The sequence below is a fragment of the Cnephaeus nilssonii genome (assembly GCF_951640355.1).
Source record: "Cnephaeus nilssonii genome assembly, chromosome: 17".
Lineage (NCBI taxonomy): Eukaryota > Metazoa > Chordata > Mammalia > Chiroptera > Vespertilionidae > Cnephaeus > Cnephaeus nilssonii.
Window position 1 is genome coordinate 10,255,113 of NC_137088.1, and position 22,380 is coordinate 10,277,492.

Below are 22,380 nucleotides of genomic sequence, written 5' to 3' on the forward strand. Positions count from 1 at the left end.
TGGCTGGGGGAAGGGGTGGGAGGATTAGTGACTAGAGGTTAACCCGAGAAGGAGGGCCAGCAAGGCCAAGGGTTAGAAGTATCTCACTCTTCCCATGATGCCTATACTTGTACATTTACTATACCTGCTGCTATTTCCTTAAAACACCAGATTCTCACCAGTCTTCTTGATATCCAGTTTCTTCCACTGATCCCTGGATTCCTATTCTCTACTCTCTCCCCCTGCCCTAGAAACATACACATGTACTCACTCCACTCACACGCACACACACGTGCACACACACACTGAGATGGCCGAGTCAATGACCAGCCACACGTCCGTGGGGAGAACAGCTTCTGGCCTGTCCTGAGATTCCAGGCCATCTGGCATCACACCCAAAACTGCAGGAGAGAGGAGGCTCGGGACCCGAGGCCCAACCATGCAGGTATTGGGTCAGACACAAGATTTCAGCATAAAATCCTAAAAAAGATGAACGATGCTTAATAAGGAATGGAAATCAACAGCATTTCTGGTTTTATTTTTTGCGAAGATGACAACAGCGAATTGCGGAGACAGGTGTGACTAGCACACTGCCCCTGGGGAAGGGAGGAGAGGCCCCGGGGCCTGGGGATGGGCAGGGGCAGCGGTGGAGGGGGGGGAGAGGGCGGGGGCAGCGGGGGCAGCGAGGGCTGAGGCTCTCTGCGGGACTGGGCCATCGTCTTGGGTTTACCTCCTCAGGAAGGCACAGGCTTCCAGAAGTGCTGTGGACACAACAAAGCAGGAGATTCAGACACTGATTTCTTTTATAAGCAAGACATCCATCAAGGCAGGTACTAAAACAGAGGCTTTCTTCCGCCCTTTTCCCAGTCATGCTTGCTCTGCTCACATTTCCCCACGGCCCAAGGCAGCACGTGGCAGCTGTGGCCTCACCAGGCTGGGCCATTCCCTGCTCTGGCCTGAGTGACATGACCCCCACCCAACTTGTCTCTAACCGACACGGACGGCTCCCTGACTGCAGGGATGTGCATCCTCTGTATGCAGACGTTCGCAATAGTGTGCACAACTCAGTCACTCATTCAGTCACACAGGAGTCACTGTGCTCAGTGCCGAGGCTTCAGCCTGGACAGACAGGCCCTGCCCGCGGGGGGTGCAGTCTATGCCACCGTGAGCTGGCTGCTTGCATGAATGGCCCTCCCGCTGCGTTTCTCCGAATGTTGCCCAGAAACACCTGCAGCACAGTTCCCCGAGACCTCGGCTGATAGAGAGCAGGGTCTCCTCCTTGGCACCAGATTTGCAGCCGGGACTTCTGGTGTGAGGGTTGTCCTATGCTCTTAGCATCCCTGGCTTCTACCCACAGGTACCAGCAGCGCCCCCTAAGTTATGAGAATCAAAAATACCTCCAGGCATCGCCAAGTGTCCCCTCAAGGGCAAAATCTCTCCAGTTGAGAGTCAATGATACAGAGATTCTTGGTCCTATCCCCACCCGTGGACCCCCACCCCTACCCCCATCAGATGCCTCTGATTCTGGATGACCTGGGGCCACAGAATCTCAGAATCATCGCCTGGAGCCTCACAGTGCTCTGCAGTGTCTTCTTAATGTTTTTAAAGGATTGAATTATTGTCAGTACATATTTCTGGCTAACTGTTATTTTGAGCATTTGTATTCTCTATAGTTGGTATTTGTGGTAACTGTCTAGACACCAGAATTTGTCCTTTCTTAATACATATGTGTCTATATCCATACATATATACACACATACACACACATTTCATTTTACTGAATAAAATGCTCAGTTTCTAAAAACTGCATGGCAGTCACTATCAGAATGATAAAATTTAGCATATTATCTCCTGCTTTATTTTAGTCTCCATTTCTTTCACCTCATTGATGAGATTGTAATTCCTGACGCACAGAGACATTCCATTGCCTTAACATTTTTATACCAATCTTCCCTCCAAGGATCCTGCTTGGCCCGCCAACCTTGACCTTCCCCCATGGTGGTTTCTGGGAGACGCCCTCGATGGTCCACTTACGGGAGGTGGAGCATTGTCTCAGATTCCCAACAGCCATGACATACTCCGCTCCCAAATATTTCTCATACGTCGTTTTGCCTTGGAGTTTGGCCAGACACTCGGTGTTGTCATTGAACAGAAGGTTTTTGGTTTCCGACTGGAACAAGCAAAACGTGCCTGGACAGTCACGTCCATTTCTTCCAAACTTAGCCTGTGTCAAAGGGCAGACAGCACGTGAGGAGCCGAGGACAGCGGGCGAGTATCTGCATTAGGGAGACCAAGGACACCCTTCCCGGCAGGATCAGCCCTGGGACAAACACGGCCAAAAGGAGCTGAGTTCTGGACTCGTCCACTGCCTTGGCCGAAGTGTCCCCTGCCCCACGTCCTCCTGCTGCCCAGGCCCCAGACCCACCCAGGGCAGCTCCCAGGCCTTCGACCTCTCTGATCTCGCCTCCCGCCATCTCTCCTTCCTTCCTAATCTGTGGCCTCTTCCCCTAGAACTTGTTAGGGGTGACTAAGTGACAGCTGAGGGCTTGGGGGATCTGCCCCACGTGTCGGTCCCCGGCAGCCTTCTAACCGGCCAGCTCTCCCAGAGAGGCAGTCTGCACTGGACATCATCTGCCCCCACAGGGCATTGCCGTGGCAGGGCACTTGGCCTCCCTGGGCCACAGTTCCTCCTCCAGGCCCAGACCCCCCGCAGGGCTGAGCTGGGACACCGAGCACCTCATCCACAGCAGACCTCTTACCAGCACCGGTGTGTGAGCCACCATGAGGGCTCCATAATGCCTCTTATTGTGCCTATGGGTACCATTTTAGGGCCCCTATCTTTAAAGCGCACCTGGAGATGCGATGGGTTTTTTGTTGTTGTTGTTTATTTGTTTGTTTTTGTATTTTTATTGATTTCAGAGAGAAAGGGAGAGGGAGAGAGAGATAGAAGCATCAACGATGAGAGAGAATCATTGATTGGCTGCCTCCTGCACACCTCCCACTGGGGATCGAGCCTGCAACCTGGCCATGCGCCCTGACCTGGAATCAAACCATGACCTCCTGGTTCATAGGTTGACACTCAACCACTGAGCCACACCGGCTGGGCGCCATGTTTTAATACAAAACTAGGAGTTCTAATAGAGATGGCAGACTGTAAGGACGTGGTAGGATTTCCTTCACGCCACTCTCAGAGATGGCCTCAAAGCTACCCAAGTTCTGGGTGAGCTGTTTTTGGAGATGACAAATGCAGCGGCCTGGTCTAGACATTGCTCAGCTGGCCCAGACTCGGGGAGCGTTGAGTAAGCCACTCTACCTAGTTGTGAGAAGAAGGCTCAGTAGCCACCCGCTTTGCCTGAAGAACTAAAGAAGGGACTGAGCCGGGTGGGCAGTGAGCTCAAGGTCAGGGGCAGGAGACTGAGGGCAGAAGTTAGGTCGGTCCCAGAAATCCCGGGACAGTTCTCACTGAGACTCTGGGCAGCCCCGTGGCCCGAAGCAAATACTCTCCCCACCAGCTTTGGGCAGGGGGACTGGAGAGAAAGGCTTGGCATGGGCTGGTTGACCCAGCTCTGCGGTTGCCCCACCTGACAGAGCCCCTGCAGCTGGGAGAGGGCAGAGTGGTGCATACCTGCTGGTCGAGCAGCACCTGCTCCAGATGTTCCACCTTATCTCTCCGAGATACCACAGCATGATTGGGGGCCTTGGCCAGGTAGCAGCTCTTGGCCTCAGTCACAGGCTTGCGGGTGCCATCAAGGCACAAGAGCTCGAAGTCCTCCAGCCTCAAATCCTTAGCCCAATCTTCAGTGCCCTTTCCTGGGGAAAGAAGAAGGTGGCATCAGTCCAAGGGGCCTTCTGGGTGGGTGTCACCATCCACTGGCCTCTTGAAATGCACCCACTGGGGTTGTGGTGATGTGAAGGGGAGAGAGGAAAGCGTTGTCAAACATGTATTAATGCTGTGTCCATACAATGCAATCGAAGTCAGCCATGAAATGGAGTGACGTACGGGTACACATCACAACATGGATGAACCTTGAAAGTAGCCGGTCACAAAAGGCCACATATTGTAGGATGAGATTTATGTGAAATGGCCAATCTAGGGAGCCAGAACGTGGATGGGTGCTGCCAGCTCTGAGAGAGAGGGGAGAAGTGACTGCACTGGAGACCACTGACCTGTCCACTCTGGACGGATGGGTTTATAGTATGTGAATTGTATGTCAATGAAGCTGTTAAATGTTTTAAAGTATTGTTGATTGATTTCAGAGAGGAAGGGAGAGATAGAAACATCAATGATGACAGAGAATTATCAATTGGCTGCCTCCTGCATGTCCCCTACTGGGGATCGAGCCTGCAACCGGGCATATGCCCTGACTGGGAATCGAACTGTGATCTGCTGGTTCATAGGTCAACACTCAACCACTGAGCCATGCTGGCCGGGCAAAGCTGTTAAATTTTTTATTTTATATTTTTTAGTTTCTAAGAAGAAAACCCTCTATCTGTGCCATATTTTCCAGTGAGTTCCAGAAAAAGAATAGCTGGTTTATGTTCAAGAACAAATTGTTTCCTTTTTCCTTTCATATTCAAATGCTCTTAGTGTAGCACGAGAAAAGAAGGAACGTCTAAGGGTTTCTCAAATACCTTTAGTCAGTTCCAATAAAATACAGTTGTAAAACCCTACAATTTAAAATTAAATCTGACATCTGATCCCTGGAGACCACTTAGATGAATGGTTCATAAATTCTAAATAGAATCGCATGCATGTCTGTGTACATGCAAATGTGGGTTCATTGTTCAGGCCTCTGCTACTCTCCTGCCATCCCCCTTGAGAAAACACTCCATATATTCTCTTGTCTTGGTCCAATTGATATTGGGTCATTCCAAGTTTACATGTCTGACCTTGACCCCCCTCCCAAGGGATGTGAGGAGGAAGGAGCGGCTGTGACTGTTGATGTCTGGGAAGGAGGAGGGCAGAAAGCCGGGGCAGTTCTTTCTCAGGGGACGAAATGGCGAGGCACCTGCTGAGCAGGAGGGGTGGGGAAGCTGAGTGGGACTGAGGAGAGGGGTGCAGTTTGGAGTCTGGAATTTGGTCATTATGCTTTTCATCTAGAGATCAGAAGAGAGAGTGATTATTCAACGTCATCTGATAGAGTCTCTTCTGGCCTCTGCATCTGCCTATGATTTTGTCCCCATTTACTCCCAAGGAGTTTCCAGACAGTGACTCATATGGGGTTGAATGAAGGTCCCTGCTTCCCTTGTATGAAGGGAAGTTTTATTTGCATATGTTGGATTTTCTTTTTTTTGTAGTATCATTCACATTCAGTCTCCCATAGGCTGGAACAGGCAGATGGTGAGTTTCTGTGGATGTCTAGACAAAGCCAGGAGACATTTATTACTGAGCACTGCTGGTGTGTGTGTGTGTGTGTGTGTGTGTGTGTGTGTGTGTGTGTGAGAAAGAGAGAGAGAGAGAGAGAGAGAGAGAGAGAGAGAGAGAGAGAGAGAGAGAGAAGTGGGGGGTTAAAAATCAGGGTAACACCTATAGACATTACCATGTTGCATACCAAAGTAAAAAATTTCAAAGTTAACTTAATCAAAAGTCTGGAAACCTGTACATCTTCCCAGCTGCAAATGTGACCAGTAGGAGGCGCTGTGATGCCAGAGACTCTGCTCCGAAGGGGAAAGGGAAACTCCGCTTACCGTTAGTGTTCTCCAGGACAGTGGCATCTTTCACAAATGCAACGTCCCCAGCATTCTCCGCCAGGCACCTACCAGGGTCCAGAAAAGAAACTCATTGCCGGGGAAGAGAAACTATCAGTTTTCATAAGTATTTGCAATATACATTTCAAAATCTGAAACACTGAAGTAAACACAGAAAAGATAAAGACAAATATTTTCAGGAACTTTGGGTTTAAAACAGAAGACTGAACACATATGTGTAGCTTCCCACCTCCTAAAGTTCCAAGAAAATGATATTTGTGAGAGTTTTTAAAAAGTTTTAAGCCGGCAGGAGAGAGGAGCACAAGGAGAGAGAGAGAAGATAATGAGAACATTTGGAAGTCAGAGAGCAAGCGGGTGAGCAGTAATGGACCCAGCAGAGCAATAAACAGCTGTAACTTAAGTTGGAAATGGGGGAAGCCCAGAAAAAAAGCTGATGTACATGGCAAACTCCAGAAAGGCTCAACAACTAGAAACACCATTGAACGCGACTGAGAACAGGAGCAGAGAGAGCTGACATAGGTGCAGGGTAGGCGCCCTCCTCGCCCAGGCAGCTCCTCCTCACCCTGGCAGGAGACTGAAGGTTTGTTCACAGGGAGATTGGACCTGAACAACACTATGGACTAGAGAACCAAACCCAGTTGAGGGCAGAGGCCCAACGCTGAAATCAAGGAATGGAGTGAAAACTATGTCTTGGAAGGTTCATTCGTAGCCCCTTACCTCTCCCAGGCTCCAAGGAAAATCTGATCAACTCAAAGAAGATGCCTATAGGATCTGATCCTTAGATGTCCCACAGTGCACTGCCCTACAGTGAGGCCCATACTCAGCGGTCCTCAAACTTTTTAACAGGGGGCCAGTTCACTGTCCCTCAGACCATTGGAGGGCCAGACTATAGTTTAAAAAAAACTATGAACAAATTCCTATGCACACTGCACATATCTTATTTTGAAGTAAAAAAACAAAATGGCAAAAACACCCGCATGTGGCCCGCGGGCCGTAGTTTGAGGACGCCTGCCCATACTTGCCAAGACGTGGCAGCTGATGCAGAGCTAACAGTCAGCTCTGGTGCTTCTCTCTTAAATACGGACGAGCAGCCAGAGAGCACTGCCGATTTGGAGAGATGTCAGACGATATGGAGACCAATGCAATGACACCCGGAGGGTACGGAGACAGTATAGGAAACGCTACTTTTATATCCTCCCATCCCTGGAGAGAAGGCTACTGAATTGATACTAAAAAGTTCCAAGACCACCCTTTGACCCGTGTGGCTCGCAGATGCATGATGCCACCTGCTGGTGAAATATATTATTGGAGAATGGAGAGAAGGACTCTGCGCCCTCCAAACCCATAATGTAGTAAGTGCCACCGAGAATCCTCATGAATGGGATTACAAAGGGTGGGTTGTGGATCATCACTGTAAATAACTAAGTGGTTATCATTCTGAAAACCTATTCTTTGTTATTTTCCACGTCACTAGTACTGCTTTTTCTCTTTGCCATCTCGCAGGCCGAAATCAAAGAGAAAAGTGAAATGGGAAACATGAGGACCTAGCATTGGGGAGACAGTGGTGGCTATGAAAAATGATTCTTCCCCATAAATCCGAACTGTAGATAGGACGTAAGATCCCACGGGCTCTACCCATTTGGCTTTGAGGATGAGGCCATTGAGGGCCACTGAGGTTGACTTTGGCTCCAGGCCACAGGGAGGAGCCCAGCAGAGCTGAGGTCACACAGCCCAGTGCCAGCCTCCACTTCCGGGGTGGTGAGTGTGGGGGGAAGCCCATCAGCAGACCCCCAAGGTAGCCCCTGTCTCTGCTGTGACAGGCCACGCCTGGGCCCTCAGAACGCAGTGCCAAGACGCTGGAGGACGAGGCACAGGCCCTCTCCTGGGGGCACTCACCGGAAAGCCCCAGCATAGCCGTAGTATCTCTCGTTGCTATTGGGGGCACACTTGTTCTGGCCCCTGTCGTTGCCAATACACAGCGCGCAGAGGTTGGAGTTCGGGTCGGACCCGGGGGCACAGCTCTGACTGAAGAACTCATCTGTGGGGAAGGCACATGGGAAGTCAGCTCTTCCTACCTGACTTCACACCCACGCCTTCACCTAGCAGGGGATGCAGCCTGGGTCAGCCTCATTCTATTGCCCAGGACAGAGAGAACACAGCCACTGTCACAAGCAGTGACGTGTTACCACCAATCCGGGGCCCACCAGAAATCGGGAAAGCCTTCAGACTGCAGGCATTGGCAGGAAATCCGCCTGGGGCTGGGGACGAGCCTATGATGGGACCCACAGGGTCCCATGGCCACAGCGTCGAGCTGGGGACTGCACTGATGAACTTGGCCATGTGCAGAGAAACGGACTGAGAGGCCAGAGTGGGGTGGGCGGGGCAGATGTGCAGAGAACCATTCAACGCATCAGGACTGCGAGGCAGCCGCGCGGAGAACTTGCTAACACCCATAGAGGCTGTGGGCCTGCAAATCCCCTCCCCCTCCTTCCCTGAGGTTCCTGTGGAACCTTCCACGCCCACCCCAGGGTGGCCTGCCTCCTCCCTCCAGACTCCTTACCAAATTTGCAGGAGCCTGTCTGGTTGAAGAGCAGACCCACGGGGATGTTCCAGCCTGCAGTCCTGCCCACAGCGGTGTGGCAGGACTTCTTGCCTTTCAGAGAATTCCAGGTAAAGCCAGTATTTGATTTCCTGACAACCGCCACGGCTTGATACCCTTGGGTGACAGAAGAGCAAGTCTTAATCTCCAGGGGCCTGGCAGATGGATGCTGGTGCAGCTGTCTGCACCTCAGACCAAAGCTGGTCAAGAAGCATCATCAGCAATGCTTCCTCCTCCCCTCCCCCAGGTACCAAATTGTTAGGTGGACCACAAAAGCTTACGCTACTGGCCTTTGGGCTATGAAATGAGATAGTAAGAAAAGTTGATTCTTTCAGTGATTGCTGGGGACCATCCTAGACCAGCCACACCCTGTCCCCGAGTTATAAACCAGAAATTCACCTTTAAATGTGAGCTACTAAAGCAACAAACAATGAACGTCTAGCGTGACCCCAATGGTGCATAAATCACCAACTGCAATGCACACTGGGCCAGAGCGATGGTGGCCACCAGGCTAAGTGCTGTCTGGACCGCCCTGTGCTGAGTCCTGTGCTGTCGGTCCTCCTGCCAGGGTGCACCTGACAGACTCCCACTGTGGGCAGCGCACAGCTCTTCCGAAGCTGAGCCAGCACCAGCTCCGGCGGGCAGGTGGGGCTGGTGCGCAGAGCAGGGCATTAGCACAAGGGACGGGAGCTGCCACAGCATCAGTGTCTAGGCCTGTTAGTGAGATCAGGAGACTCTCTGAGCCACTGTTTCCTCATCCATAGGAGATGGGGATGGAGCACCGCTCCTTCCACGTGGCCAGGACGCAATGAGAAACTCTGCAAGTTCTCCGCCAAGTGCAAAGGCCAATCTAACATCCATTGTAATTGTCTACGGATTCCTTGCATCTTCACAAGAACTTTGGCTGCATCTCTTTCTGTGAGTTTTTTAAAGTTCCTGCCACCTCTCCCTCCAGCACCAAGAACTTACCCTTGACCCTGAAAATGACCGATTCCAACTCACCTTCCACTGGTCTATTCACACAATCCGGGTTACCGCTCTCTTCGGATTCTGAAAGAAGAAAGACAAGCAAAACGTCATGAAACGCTCCGATTTATTGAGAAGTCGCCAACTTTTCAATCTCAACAGTGCAGACTCGAATGCGAAGAGACTGTCCCAGCAGCTCCAGGCAGCAGAGCTGCACCCATGTGTCCACCACAGACACAGACTCGATGCTCCCAAGCAGCGCTGTTCACAGGCACCACCACCTGGGAATGACCCAGAGGGATACATAACAGCAGGAGAGCCACACAATAGACTACTGTGCAAGGCTGAATAGTCCACACCACGCACCACAAGGAGGAATCGCGCAAGTATAACACTGAGCGAGGGATAAAACAGCTACATGAAGTTCAAAAATAAACGGAACCGATCTGTGCCCTTGGAGGTCAGGAGTCGATACCCTCGTGGGGGTAAGGGGGCTGGTGACGGGAGGACACACAGGGACTTGTGAAACGTGCTGTGTCTTGATCTGGCACTAGTGCCGGGAGATGCACCAGTGTGAAATGCCATGGGGTTGTACACTTATGTGCACTTTCCTGTACGCATGTTACACTTTCCTGAAATATTTCCAAAAATTGAGAAGAGGAGCAATTGTGTTCGTAGCCACCACAGCGCCAGTGCCAGCTCCAGCCGAAGGAGAAGGGGGTAAGTAAAGAGGTCTCTATACCCCAGCTCATACAGTAAAAAGCAGGCGGCCTGCAAATCCACGGGTGGTGAAGCACCTAGGAGGCAACTGGCTACCAAAGCTGCTGGTGAGAGTGCGCCCTCTACTGGTGTGGTGGAGAAACTGCATCGTTACAGGCCTGGTCCCCCAGCACTGAGGGCAGTTGGACGTTGTCAGAAGTCCACGGAACTTCTGATTCACAAACTTCCCTTCCAGCATCTGGTGCGAGAAATTGCTCAGGACTTCAAACCAGGTCTGTGCTCCCAGGGTGCAGCTGTTGGTGCTCTGCAGGAGGCAGGAGGCCTACCTGGTTGGGCTTTTAGAAGACACCAACCTGTGTGCTATCCATGTGCCAAAAGACATCCAGCTAGCACGCCGCATACGAGGAGGATATACTATGGCCCTAGCCGGTGTTGCTCAGTGGATAGAGTGTCAGCCCACGGACTGAAGGGTCCCAGGTTCAATTCCGGTCAAGGGCAAGTACCTTGGTTGCAGGTTCCCTGGCCCCGGAGGGTACAGGAGACAACCAATCGATGTGTCTTTGTCACATTGATGTTTCTCTCTGTCTCTCTCTCCCTTCCACTCTCTCTAAAAGTAAATGGAAAAATATCCTTGGGTGAGGATTAACAAAACAAAAGAATATGCTATGATGAAATACATTTCACTCTTTAAAAAATTTTTCTCTTTTTCCTGTTATTGGTAGTTCTCTGTTACATTCTCTGCCATTCCCCCATGGGGTCAAAAGGTACCTAAGTATAATACTGCAAGTGGAAAACAGGGGACAGAAATTAGGTATTGCAGTTTTTCTACTTTCATTTGTGTGCAAATTTCTTAAATATAAATGTGGGGACATGAAGCATTAATGCATGTAAAAATGCTTCAGTAAACAAGTTTCAGCAGTTCAACTTCATAACAATATAAATAAACCTGTTAAATTTTTCTGGACAATGCCAGAATTTGGATTTTTTTAAACAAGTACATTTCTTACTGATGGCAACTAATGGATTCACACAATAGATCCCATCCATTCACTATACTTTCTGACTGACTGCCCTACATGCAAGTACATGCTCTTAATGTTGTCTCTTTTCTGTGATGTTCCTGTAAGTTTGCTATTAAAATACATTAAACTAACTTTTTAAGTATATTTCAGAGAGGAAGGGAGAGGGAGAGAGAGATAGAAACATTAATGATGAGAGAATCGTGGATTGGCTGCCTCCTGCACTCCCCTTACTGGGGATCCAGCCCAAAACCCAGGCATGTGCCCTGACCGGGAATTGAACCATGACCTCCTGGTTCATAGGTCAACACTCAACTTATACTTAGGCGCCTTTTGACCCCACGGGGGAATTACTGGGCCACATCATAATTTTTTAAATTACGAAGAGGAACCTTGGCTCTGTGGAGAGCTCAGTCCTGGTGTTTACTCTTTCCCTCATTCTCCTGTTTGAATGTATCCATCCTTCTCAGTGTCTCCACCTGGACCCACCGAGTGGGGTGGCTCCTCCATGCCCCCAGCCCATGGCCCAGGGGGAATAAACCGGAGAGGACACCCCCACACACACACTTACTTTGACTCTCTGCCAGTACAGGCACCAAACCGCATTTGCCCGCGATATAGATGAACCCTCCATCCAAGCTCATGGCGTCAGCGTCTCCTTTCTGCAAAGACAAGCGACTCTGCGGCATCAGGGCGAGGCCACTCGCGTCCCGCCTGGATTGACCGCTCTCTGAGAGAACGGCTTGATGTCAGCTGTCCCAGGAAAGCAGCAGGAAGAGGCGGGAGTGTTTGAAGTGACAGCAGGAAAGGTTCTGGGCCTTTCCTGCTGTCACTTCCACTGGAAAGAGCCAGCACAGGCCGCACTCACCCTCCGCCCCCTGAACAAACCCTCTGGGCCCTGGAGTGCCCTTGGGACACCCTCCTGCACAGCCCCACTCCCTCGGGAGACAGACGGGACCAGTGACTACACTCCAAGGGCTGCACCGAAGCTGATGGACAAATGAGCTGCGATTTCTAATGGCATTGGCTCCCGGCAGGAGAATGTGCGCGGGAGCGGGGAGTCACCGGGGTCCCAGGCACTCTCTTTGGCTCAGTAATAATTTGCTTACGACAACATTAAAAGTAACTGGAGATGTGTATGAAGATTTCTATTCAAGGAAAGGCATCACGGGGTTATTGGTAATGACAAAATAAGGGGACAAAGAGGAATAGGGTCACGACCAAGCCACATCCCCATAAGAGAGACCCTGAAATCATTTTTCAGAAGTGTCTTCAAAGACTATGTAGTCACGTGCCCTGGCCGTGATATACCATTAAGTGAAAGGACGCAAGTAGCACCTGACAGGTAGGAGCCGGTGCTGTGGCCAGCCTAGGCATCGAGGCCCCCGGAAGTCCTGGGTGGGGAAGTACCCCAACCTCAGCGGTGGTGTCTCTCTGTGTGAGTCACAGCTGGTTTTTCTTTAATTACTTTACATCACACCTTCCTTTCTTTTCCAAACTACCTGCAATGATCGTGCGTTGTTCTTATCATCAGCAGAGTGGCAACCCCACAATATACAGTTTTCTGATAGAAAGCTGTGCCTGTTTGCACTCTGTGCGCTGGGCCAGAGGAGACACACACACCCCCAGGCCCCTCTGCCTACCCTCACCACAGTGCCTCTTAGCACCCAACCACTTCGAAGCAGATGCCCAGGACTGGGGAATCCCCCCGGAGCCCGCTGCCCCACCCGCAGGCCACGCAGGCTCCCGCAGCGGCAGCGCCTACCTACCAGGACCAGGGCGATGCAGTCCTCGGTGGTGGCGGCGGCGGCACAGGCCACTGCCCCCGAGCTCTGGCTGCTCCACTGCTGGCACTTGCGCTGCTCCTCGGGGCCCACGGCACACCACACGACCCGCGTGCGCCGCGCCTCCACCTCAGCGGCCGCTGCCCAGAGGGACACAGCATCAACAGGGGCACGGAGCCTGGCCAAGGACACCCCACGCTGCCGACCTCCCTGGGGCCCGGGCTCCACTCTGAGCACCCTTCCTGCTGGGCCTTCCCGTGGGTGTGGGCCAACCCTGCTTCCAGATGGCAGAGACTTCGGGCATCGGCCCCGCCCCCTCCACTGTCAGCGCCCAGCCCCTTCCGGGGCGGGTACCCTCCTCACCTGGTTTCTCAGTCCCGGTCCTCTCCTGGCCTCTAATCCACCCTGCACTCCTTGGTGTAACGACTTGCCTCATATCTCAGTCCACATGATCAAAGCTCCAGAACTCAGAGACAGTGACAGCTCCCCAGAGATGGCCTGGGGGACCCTGAACCCAGCTCTGACCTCCCCTAAGGCTGGCAGTCGCCTCTGGGTTCACCCAGACTCCACGCCAAGCCCCCCACTGGAGGAAGAACCACGACTGAGCGGGCCCGCTGTGGTCTCCCCAGCCAGGCCCAGAGCCCAGGTGCAGGGCAGTGTGCACCAGGCCTCCGGCTTCACCCCAGGGGGGCCCCGGCTCTCTTGGCCCATGTTCCGTGTGCTCACCCCAAAGGAGGCAGACTGACTTTTCTGTCAGGGCTGGGGAGGGTGACGTGCACAGGGACACGTGGCAGCATTAATCACGGCTGACACGTTCTGTCCGAGTCACTCCCACACCTTGAAATGCTCTCATTCGCTTGGCAGAAGGCACTCGCACCTGCATCCAACCCCCCACGGCGGAGACCCCAGTGGCTGGGACCTGGGGAAGTGGCCACTCCAGGGCGGGGCCCGCTGCCTGCGCTCCAGGGGGTGTGAGGGGCTCTCCCCGGGGACTCAGCTGTGGCTCCCCACCCGCACCAGCCAGCCCTCACTCACTTTCCTTCAGGCCCTTGATGGCAGTGACGTAGTTGGAACCGAGGTACAGCCCAGCGTCTATCTTCGAGGGGATCCTCAAAAACCCTAGCGCGTTATCTTTGAACAGCAGGTCCTTCTTCCCGGGAGGGGAGCTGAAGAGCTGGAATGCCGACGACTTGCCTTTTCCAAACTTCTCCTAATTAAGGACGAAATAGAATTGATGGTGTCGTGGTAAATAAGAAAGAAACAAAACCACAATGGTGAAAAAGAGCATCTGGGACTTAGGGTGGTTCTGAGAGCGGGAAGCTTGGTTTCCTTCCTCCTATAAGGGGCTCAGGTCATTTCTGAGACGTAGCTCAGTCACGGCTTATTCTTTAGGGTGTTGCTGGGGTCCAAGCACCTTGGGGTCCTGAGAATGCTGCATTGTCCTCCCAGCTTCGCCCCAGCCCATGAGACATTGTTGGGGGCTCCGTAGATGCTTCTGTCCAGAGGACAGCCTTAGGCAAGCAGCCCACTGGATCAGGACATGCCTGGCCAGTGAGGCTACAGAGAAGCTTCTAGAAGGGCAGGAAGTTAGGGGAGGAAGGAACCTCTGGCATCAAATCCCCGCAGGCGGGAGGGCTAGGAGTGTGGATACCTGTGCCTTGTTGAGAAGCTTCCAGATCAAGTCCTCCTTGCCATTCTCACTCCGGGCCACAACAGCATGAGAAGGAACCTGGGCCAGGGAGCACTCCTTGAAGTCATCCACTGACTTGCGAGTGTTGTCTGGGCAGAGCAGCTCATACTGGTCTCTCTCAGCCTTGTCTGGCAGGTTCTCTGGGGGAAAGAGGAGAGGAGGGGGTTGGAGGACCCAGAGGAGCCTGCTCCAGGCAGAATCATGAGCTCAGATTCCTCTCCCCCCCATGGAATTTGAGCTGGAAGAAATATCTTACACGGTTGACAAAATTAGGGGTTCTGAAAGAAAGACAGTGGGTTGCTCTAGATTCTAGAGTCTGGAATACTCAGAAAGGTAAAGACAGTGCCCAGCGAGCCTTAGGGCCCAGCCCAGTGATGCTCTGATGGGATCATATGGGCTGTGCTGGTGCTGGTGAGCCAAGGAAGCTGAGCCAGACATCATCTGTTTCCATGGCAACCCCACCTAGAAAAGGGTCACGTGATGGAGACAAACCAAGGGACCAGCCAGGGGTTGCTGCCTTACCCACATCTCTAGAAAGAATAAAAATGGATGGAATGTGGTGGGCCTGTCTCTGGAGGTCCTGGGTGAGTGTGATGGGCCTGTCTCCTGAGGTCTTGGGTGACTGTGGTGGGTCTGTCTCAGGAGAGCTTGCAGAGAATGTCATGGGTCTGTCCCCAGTGGTTCTGGGTAAAATGTGTCATTTGTGCATACCCAGCTACTGTGCTTCAGAGTGTGCTCCCTCAGGACACTCTCTAACAAGACAGAAGAGGGCACACATAAAGGCATGAGTCGTGGAGCTCTCTGTGGTGAAGGGAAGGACAGGATGGCCCAGGCCATCACTAAGGTGATAGATAAGAAACCCTGGTGGACGGGTTCCATGGAGCATCCATCAGCAGTTAGAACCACTAAACTAGGCATTTGTACAACAGCATAGAGAAATGTCAGGACCGAAGTGCTAGGTGGGAATCCGTGGCAGCAGCATGACTTCTAATGCTCAGTGATGAGGGTTCCTGTGCTCAATTAAAACGTCTATGGGCTTAGAACCCAGGAACCCAAACGGGCCCTGGACATTAACAAGACCACGTACATCTCTGGGAGGGCACGTATCAAGCTCCTTGGCATGGAGTCTGTGAGGGGAAGAGAAAGGCAGTAGACACCGATCTAAAGAGAACTGATTGTATAAACTATGAAATTACATAAAATAAGAACTGTGCCCTGTGGGGAACCTTGATAAGAGTGCGCCATGAGCCCAGCCAGTGTGGCTCAGTGGTTGAGCATGGACCTATGAACCAGGAGGTCACAGTCAATTCCCACTCAGGACACATGCCCAGATTGTGGATTCAATCCCCAGTGTGGGGTGTGCAGGAGGCAGCCGATCAATGATTCTCTCCCATCATTGATGTTTCTCTTTCTCCCTCTCCCTTCCTCTAAAATACATATATTTAAAAACAGTGTTCCAGGAATTGAGGAATCTAATTAGCTCAGTGTTTAGAATTATCTATATATATAAAAGGCTAATATGCAGTATTAGACAAAGTGTCCCCTCGGGAGTTCAAACGGGAGACCGTGAGTTCAATTGCTTGCTATGACGTGCACTGACCACCAGGGGGTGACACGGAACATGGCAGGCAACCAGCAGCTGCGGGGCGCCGAGGGAGCAAGGAAAGGAAGAGGCGAGGGGGGGAGGGCAGGAGGCAGGGAACCTGATCAGCCCTGATCGCGGGCCAAGCCTAGGGACCCTACCCATGCACAAATTTCATGCACCGGGCCTCTAGTGATAAGATAAAAGAAAAGGAGGCAGCCCTGTAGCTCCTCTCTCTGCTCTTACCGAACAGTGTACTGTCTTTGACAAAAGCCACGTCTCCAACCCCATCTTTCAGACACCTGTGAAATGAGAAGGCGCAGGGGCGTCAGCCTGGACCAGGGCTTTCTCCATGGGTGCTGCTCCTCGGAGGGCAGGGCTCGGGGGCTTTGGGACACCCCGACTGAGAAGGCAGGAGGGGCCCCCTCCAGGTAGAATCGGAGGAGGAAGGACTCAGGTGCTGGCCGGAGGCCCCCACCATTCGCCTTAAGAACTGAAAGGGCAAAACCTTGTCTTTCTACGTAAAAGAGGACAAAGTCTCTTACACCAGAGGGCAAAGTCTCAGTATCCTTGGCCATGTGGTTCTTTCTCCCAAGACTGAGTGGGCAAGTGAGCCCTGGCCGGTAGGGAGGCAGGGAGGCCTCCCTCTGCAAAACTGCCTGAGTCCCAGAGGCAAGGGGAGGGGGACAATGTCAGCCTCAGCATGGGGGCAGAAAGGCCCAGGGGGTCCATTGGGCAGTGCTCGCTGTCTCCAAGCTTGTGGGGGGAGGGGGAGGGGGGGCCATGTAGGATAGACTAGCATCAGCCGGGAGCCTGGGACTGGCCGCTGTCTCGTGATAACTCTCCTTCAGCCTGTCCCGCACCTCCTCCCCGGCCCCCATGGGCAGGCTGAGCTCTACCTGGGGCCTCAGAAAAGGGCTCCTGGCCTGAGGACCTGTGGCACTCGGGCCACTGGGGAGAAGAGGACAGTCTCACTCACTTGAAGGCACCGGAGTAGCCAAAGTAGGGCTCCTGGGAGGAGCAGGCACATTTGTTCTCCCCTGTCCCCGCGCACAGGCGACACAGGTTGGGGTACTGTGTCCCGTCCGCGCAGGGCACACAGCTGGCCGAGAAGAAGTTGGCCGCGGCTGTGGACACAGAGAAACGGACCAGTGTGTGAGGCAGCCCTGGCCACAGCCAGCCTCCCTCCCGCGTGTTCCCCGTGGGCAGCCCCTCCCTCCACCCCCGCGGACCTGTCGCCTCTGTTGTGAGGTTCAAGTTCAGACACCAGCTCCCCAGGGCAGCTGGGGCAGCGAACCCTCCAGGTTAACCTTGGAGTCACCTGCACACTCCCCCCGTGTGGTCCCAAAGTGGCCGTGTGTGAACCGCATAGAGACCCCTCCCTGCCTGCAATCACCCCCAGCCCCCAGCCCGCTCACCTTCCTGAAGGGGCGTGGGGGGCCCTGCCCAGTTCAGGAACGGACGAAGCGTGCCCATGGGGATGTTCCAGCCGGCGGACCTGTTCAGGCCGGTGTGGCAGGACTTCACGCCTCGCGTCTGGTTCAGCTGGAAGTTGCTGTCCTTCTTCGCTACGGCCACGGCGTAATAGTGGGTCTGGGGCTCTGCGAAGGGCCAGGGAGAATGGAATGCTCATGGCCAGGACCCAAGGGAGAGGAGCCCCTGGTGAGAGGGGCCGGCAGCTGCAGTTTCTCCGGGTGCAGAGCTGCCCAGAGCCTGTCCTGACCCCCAGGGAGCAACCGGTGTCCTCCCGCAGTGGGTCACCTCCGGCCCCAAGCACCCGGGGACTCTGTGCCTTCCAGTGTGATGCTGTCCGAGACCCCACCTAGGCAGCTCATCGGCTCTGACTCCACAGAGCCCAGGGCCAAGGCCACGGCCACCCCAGCTCTGGGTTCCAGGGGGAACTCACTCTCTTCCGTCCCGTAGACCTCGGCTGCTACAGGCCGCAGTTTGTAGGGCTCCAGGCTGGCCTCAAACACCAGCCCGCCATCCAGGGTCACAGCATCCGCCCTGTTTGCCTGAAAACAAAGCAGCCAGGCCGGCTTCAGGAACGAACCCGCCCTAACGCAGGCAAGTGGGTCGCAGGACGTCAGAAGGTTCTGGGGCTGGAAGGATCTTCCGAAGGGTCAGTTTTGACCATGTCCACTCACGTCCTGGGACAGGCGGCACGAGCCGAGGGGCCCTCTTTTGGGACAAACGGGCACCAGCCCAACTGCTTTAACCCTTGAGGCTGGCACGCTGCCTCTCTCTCAGGTGCCCACCCCCCTGTACAGGGCGGGGCCAACGCAAGTTTACAGTTGTGAGTACGCGAGACACAGAGTTTGTTCTTGTGTTATTATTTCTTAATTATTGGATTCTTTCCCATATGAACAACTGTACACCTACGTTTGCCACACCCTGCAGAACTCTGGTGAGCACGCCCCTCACAGTGGTTTATAAATTTTAATTAAAAAAAGAGACACAAAAACAGTTTATGTTGAGATCCCAGGTTCCCCACACACATGGTCTCTCCACTTTAGAATGTTGATCTCTGCATTCAAAATAGTGTCGTGTCCTATGAGAGAGGCCCGCACCGCACTGACAAGCGCCCAGGAAGAAGAGCAGAGGGAGGAGGGGAGAGCACAGTTTTTCATTTTATTCCATGCTTTCCCCTCCCGTCCCCTCCCCTCCCCTCCTCTCCCATTCCCCTCCCCTTCCCTCCCATTTCCCTCTCCTCCCCTTCCCTTCCATCGATTTGGTCTTGCCCAGCATATGGCGCTGACTTACCGCGATGGCCTGGATACATTCCGTGTAGGAGGTTTTCCTTACGCAGGAGACGAAGGGCCCACCCACTTTTCTCAGACTCCGCTGGAATTCGGAGCATTTTCTTGCCTCGGCTGGTGAGATGGTGCACCATCGAACGCCCCTCCTAGGGGCGGCCAGACACAGTCCTGGGAGAAAGGCCAAGGAGGAAGGGTTCAGAGACTGCCTTACCCTCCCAGGGACTTTTCCAGACTCCGCCACCTCTCCCCGCTCCGCCCCTTCCCTCTCCACTCCGCCTCTAAGGCAGGCCTCTCGCCTCCCCTCGGGTGGAGGTGTCTCCCTGGCCTAGTAAGTGCGCCGTGCTGGCCAGAGGGCTGGTGCTCAATGAACCCAAGGGGACCTTCAGCAGCTCTGGGGTCTTTCCTTCCTGTGACTGACGCGTTTCCCACCCTAGAAAAGTGATGATGATCCCTTGCGTCCGTTGATGGGGTTCTCCCACCTGCCTGGCCCCACCTGCACTTGTGAGGTGGGCCGGAAGGGATTCCTGCTCCTCGTGAGGAAACTGGCTCCTGAGGAGGCTGAGTGGCCGGCTGCTCAGCAGCGGCCAAGTCCAGCCTAGAATCCAGGTCCCTCGAGTGTCGCGTCTATAAGCATCTCCCCAGGGGATGCCAAGGGAGCCAAGGACAAGACACCTGACTCCTGGGGAGTAGCTGCAGTAAGTGGTGGACCAAATGGGTCGGGGTGCCCCCACTGAGACTGCTCCTCCTGCCCAGCCTGCCTCTGTGGCTACCATCTAGGCAACTGGGGAGAAGGCTGCACCAGGTTTGCTCACAGCCCTGACAAGCCACACAGGTCCCTGGCCGGGTAGCTCAGTTGGTTAGAGCGTTGGCCCAATACATTCCCCAGAGAAATGAAAACAGGTGTCCACAAAAAGACTCCTGCATGAATATTCAAAGCAGCATTAATCAGAAGAGCCAAAAAGTGAAAACAACATGGACGTCCACATCCATACAACAGAATTGGCAATTAAAAGAAATGCTGAGCCTGAGCCAGTTTGGCTCAGTGGATAGAGCGTTGGCCTGCAGACTGAAGGGTCCCAGGTTCAATTCCGCAACCAAGGGCATGTACCTCAAGGGCATGTACCTTGGTTGCGGGCACGTCCCCAGTAGGGAGTGTGCAGGAGGCAGCTGATCGATGTTTCTAACTCTCTATCCCTCTCCTCTCCTCTCCTCTCCTCTCTATAAAAAAAATCAATAATATATATATATATATTTTAAAGGAATGACTGATGGGCACGATATCAATGCGCCTCCTTTATGCTATGTGGAAGGTCAGACACAGGAGACCACATATTGTATGATGTCACGCGTATGAACCGTCGATAAAAGGCAAATGCATAGAAACAGAAAGCAGACTAGTGGCCGCCTGATGCCGGGGTGGGGATGAGGATGGATGGTCATGAGGAAGGGGATGGAAGTGTTCTCATCGGGTTTACAGTGATGGTTCCCCCACTTGGCAGCACTGCTGAAAGTCACTGACAGGAGAATTCCGTGCGATGTAAAATGTACCCAGTAAAGCTGTTAGAAACCAAAACACCCGGTTGCATAAGCCCCTTCCCCTTTGGATGTGCCCTCTGCCTCCTCCACTCGTGAGCCAACCCTGCACAGTCAGCCCCGAGGTGTTTGAGGCACCGGGAGGGTGTGTATGAGACTTGTGGCTCCCAGGGCTCAGGGGCCAAGACAACCGAAGATTCCAGTGACAGTGGGTGCGACTCTGAGCCAAAGCCTGGCCTGTGGCCCAGGGCCACATCCGGGAAAGCAAGGCCTCCTGCCTCTCGGCCTCTCCAGGGGGCCCCGCCCTGTCTGCCCCCAGCAGGCCCAGGTCAGGGAGCAGAAGGAAGTTGGCCCTGAGCAGTTGGTCCTGGCCCGGCCCACTCCTGCCTGAGAGAAGAGAGGGATGCCTAGCACTCATGGGAAGGAGTGTGGAGAAGGGGACCAGAAGGCAGGGACATGGGGCACCGTGCTCCCTAGGTTGGGGACATAAGTTCACTGCTGCTCTCTAACTACCCCCTCCCAGCAGATGTCCCAGAGGAGGCTGCACTGGGCTGGCGTGGAACTGGGGGACTTCCCCCCTGACCCCCCCGACCCCCCACTCACAGCCTCGGTGCTGCCCATCACAGTCCTTCCTGCTGCTGCCTGGAGCCTCCCCTTCACTGAGGAAGCCCCGCCCCTCAGACACAACATTACTAACGTCCATCACTGGCCTGTGCCCTCAGAGCACCCCAGAAATTGCTTCAGATGTTTGGGTACAGAACTAACAATTGTTTCATCCCTTCTATGTCCCGTCCCTTCATGTCTGGGCACCTCTGAAACCAGAAATCTCTCTCTCTGCCCTCTGAGAAAGGTCTCCTCGGGAGGTCTGGGCCACCACCCCTGCCCCCGATGCGGGGAGTTGCCTGCCACTGAGCAGGCGGCACCCTGCTGCTGCCCCTCACAGCTGTGTGGGAAGATGTTTGGCCCATTCTTCACAGGAAGAAACTGATGCTCAGAAAGGCTCTGCCTTGCCCAAGTCAGCACAGCCCTTGCAGGAGCTGGGATCTTGAGCCCCAGGTCTGCTGTGTGTCTTGGGCAAGTCACTCCTCCTCTCTGAGTCTCCTTTGCCTCCCACGTAAACTGCCTGTAATGGTACCTCCTATCAGGCCACCTTGGAAAAGAGTTTGAAGAAGAGTCTTTGACCTGGGTGCCTGAAGGAAGGAGTAGGGTTTCACCAAAGGTCCTGGCAGGACAAAATGGGACGGGGTCCGGGAAGACCCCTCCCAGCAGACTTCCTGGAGGAGGCTGCACTAGGCTGGAGTGGAACTGGGGAAGCTCTGTTTAGAAGTGCTGGCTCCAGCTCCTCCCCAACCCCGCAGGACACAGGGACCAGGACACCCACCTGGGGGTGCACAGTGACAGAGGCACCCACCTCACGGGGTACAGAGACCAGGATGCCCACTCGGTGGGGCTCGCCCCCAGGACCCTGCACTCACCAAGGGCCAGGAGGGACAGCAGGGCGGAGAAGATGAGCTTCATGCTGGATCCTGAGGCGACTCCAGCAAAGGCTCTGCCACCTGCACCTGCTCTGCAGCCCTTTATGTAGGGCTTGCTGACATCATGGGTTTGCCCCGTGGCCCAATAGGTGCCCCCTGGCCGCCCCACCCTCCACCAAGTTCCTGGAGGCTGAGAAACACAGGAGGGGAGGGGACAAAGGGGGGCAAGGGAGAAGGAAAGATGCCTGGGCAGGGCTTGGCACCAGGAGAGGGAGGAAGCCCAGCCCGCTGCCACCTGGCAAGTGTGCCCTGGTGCTGCCTCCCGTTGATGTTCTTTCCTCCCCTGGGGAGTCGCGCAGCCCCTGAGTTTGGGCCTCCCTCTGGTCTCAGTGCCTCCTAGAGGGTGGGACACAGAGCCGGGGTCCCAAGGTGAATATTGTTGGATCATCTTGACAGTGACACAGACCCACCCAAGTCTTTGAGGCTCTCCAGGAAGCTCTGAGGTCTCCGCCCTGGTGGGGAGCCTGCCACAGAGAGTGGGTCTGATCAGGGATCCTGCTCTCCG

The 22,380-nt window shown here is 54.0% G+C and overlaps 1 protein-coding gene and 1 pseudogene across 2 annotated transcripts; one reads left to right on the forward strand and one right to left on the reverse strand.

Annotated features, from left to right (window-relative positions):
- Nucleotides 1–542: 542 nt before the first annotated feature.
- LTF (lactotransferrin) lies at nucleotides 543–21,872 on the reverse strand. The gene is made up of 17 exons (XM_079795718.1): nucleotides 21,816–21,872; nucleotides 18,812–18,975; nucleotides 17,955–18,063; nucleotides 17,467–17,649; nucleotides 17,028–17,175; nucleotides 16,295–16,350; nucleotides 14,428–14,606; nucleotides 13,812–13,986; nucleotides 12,762–12,916; nucleotides 11,564–11,654; nucleotides 9,290–9,337; nucleotides 8,249–8,404; nucleotides 7,585–7,726; nucleotides 5,668–5,735; nucleotides 3,605–3,789; nucleotides 2,014–2,203; nucleotides 543–740 (listed from the first exon to the last, which is right to left on the reverse strand). The coding sequence occupies exons 1-17, from the start codon at nucleotides 21,856–21,858 to the stop codon at nucleotides 706–708; spliced, it is 2,127 nt and encodes a 708-aa protein (XP_079651844.1). The 5' UTR covers nucleotides 21,859–21,872; the 3' UTR covers nucleotides 543–705.
- On the forward strand, nucleotides 9,672–10,742 carry LOC307113387 (histone H3.3A-like; annotated as a pseudogene). Its single transcript has 2 exons — nucleotides 9,672–9,738; nucleotides 9,979–10,742. The product of its transcript is annotated as a histone H3.3A-like (transcript).
- Nucleotides 21,873–22,380: the final 508 nt, after the last annotated feature.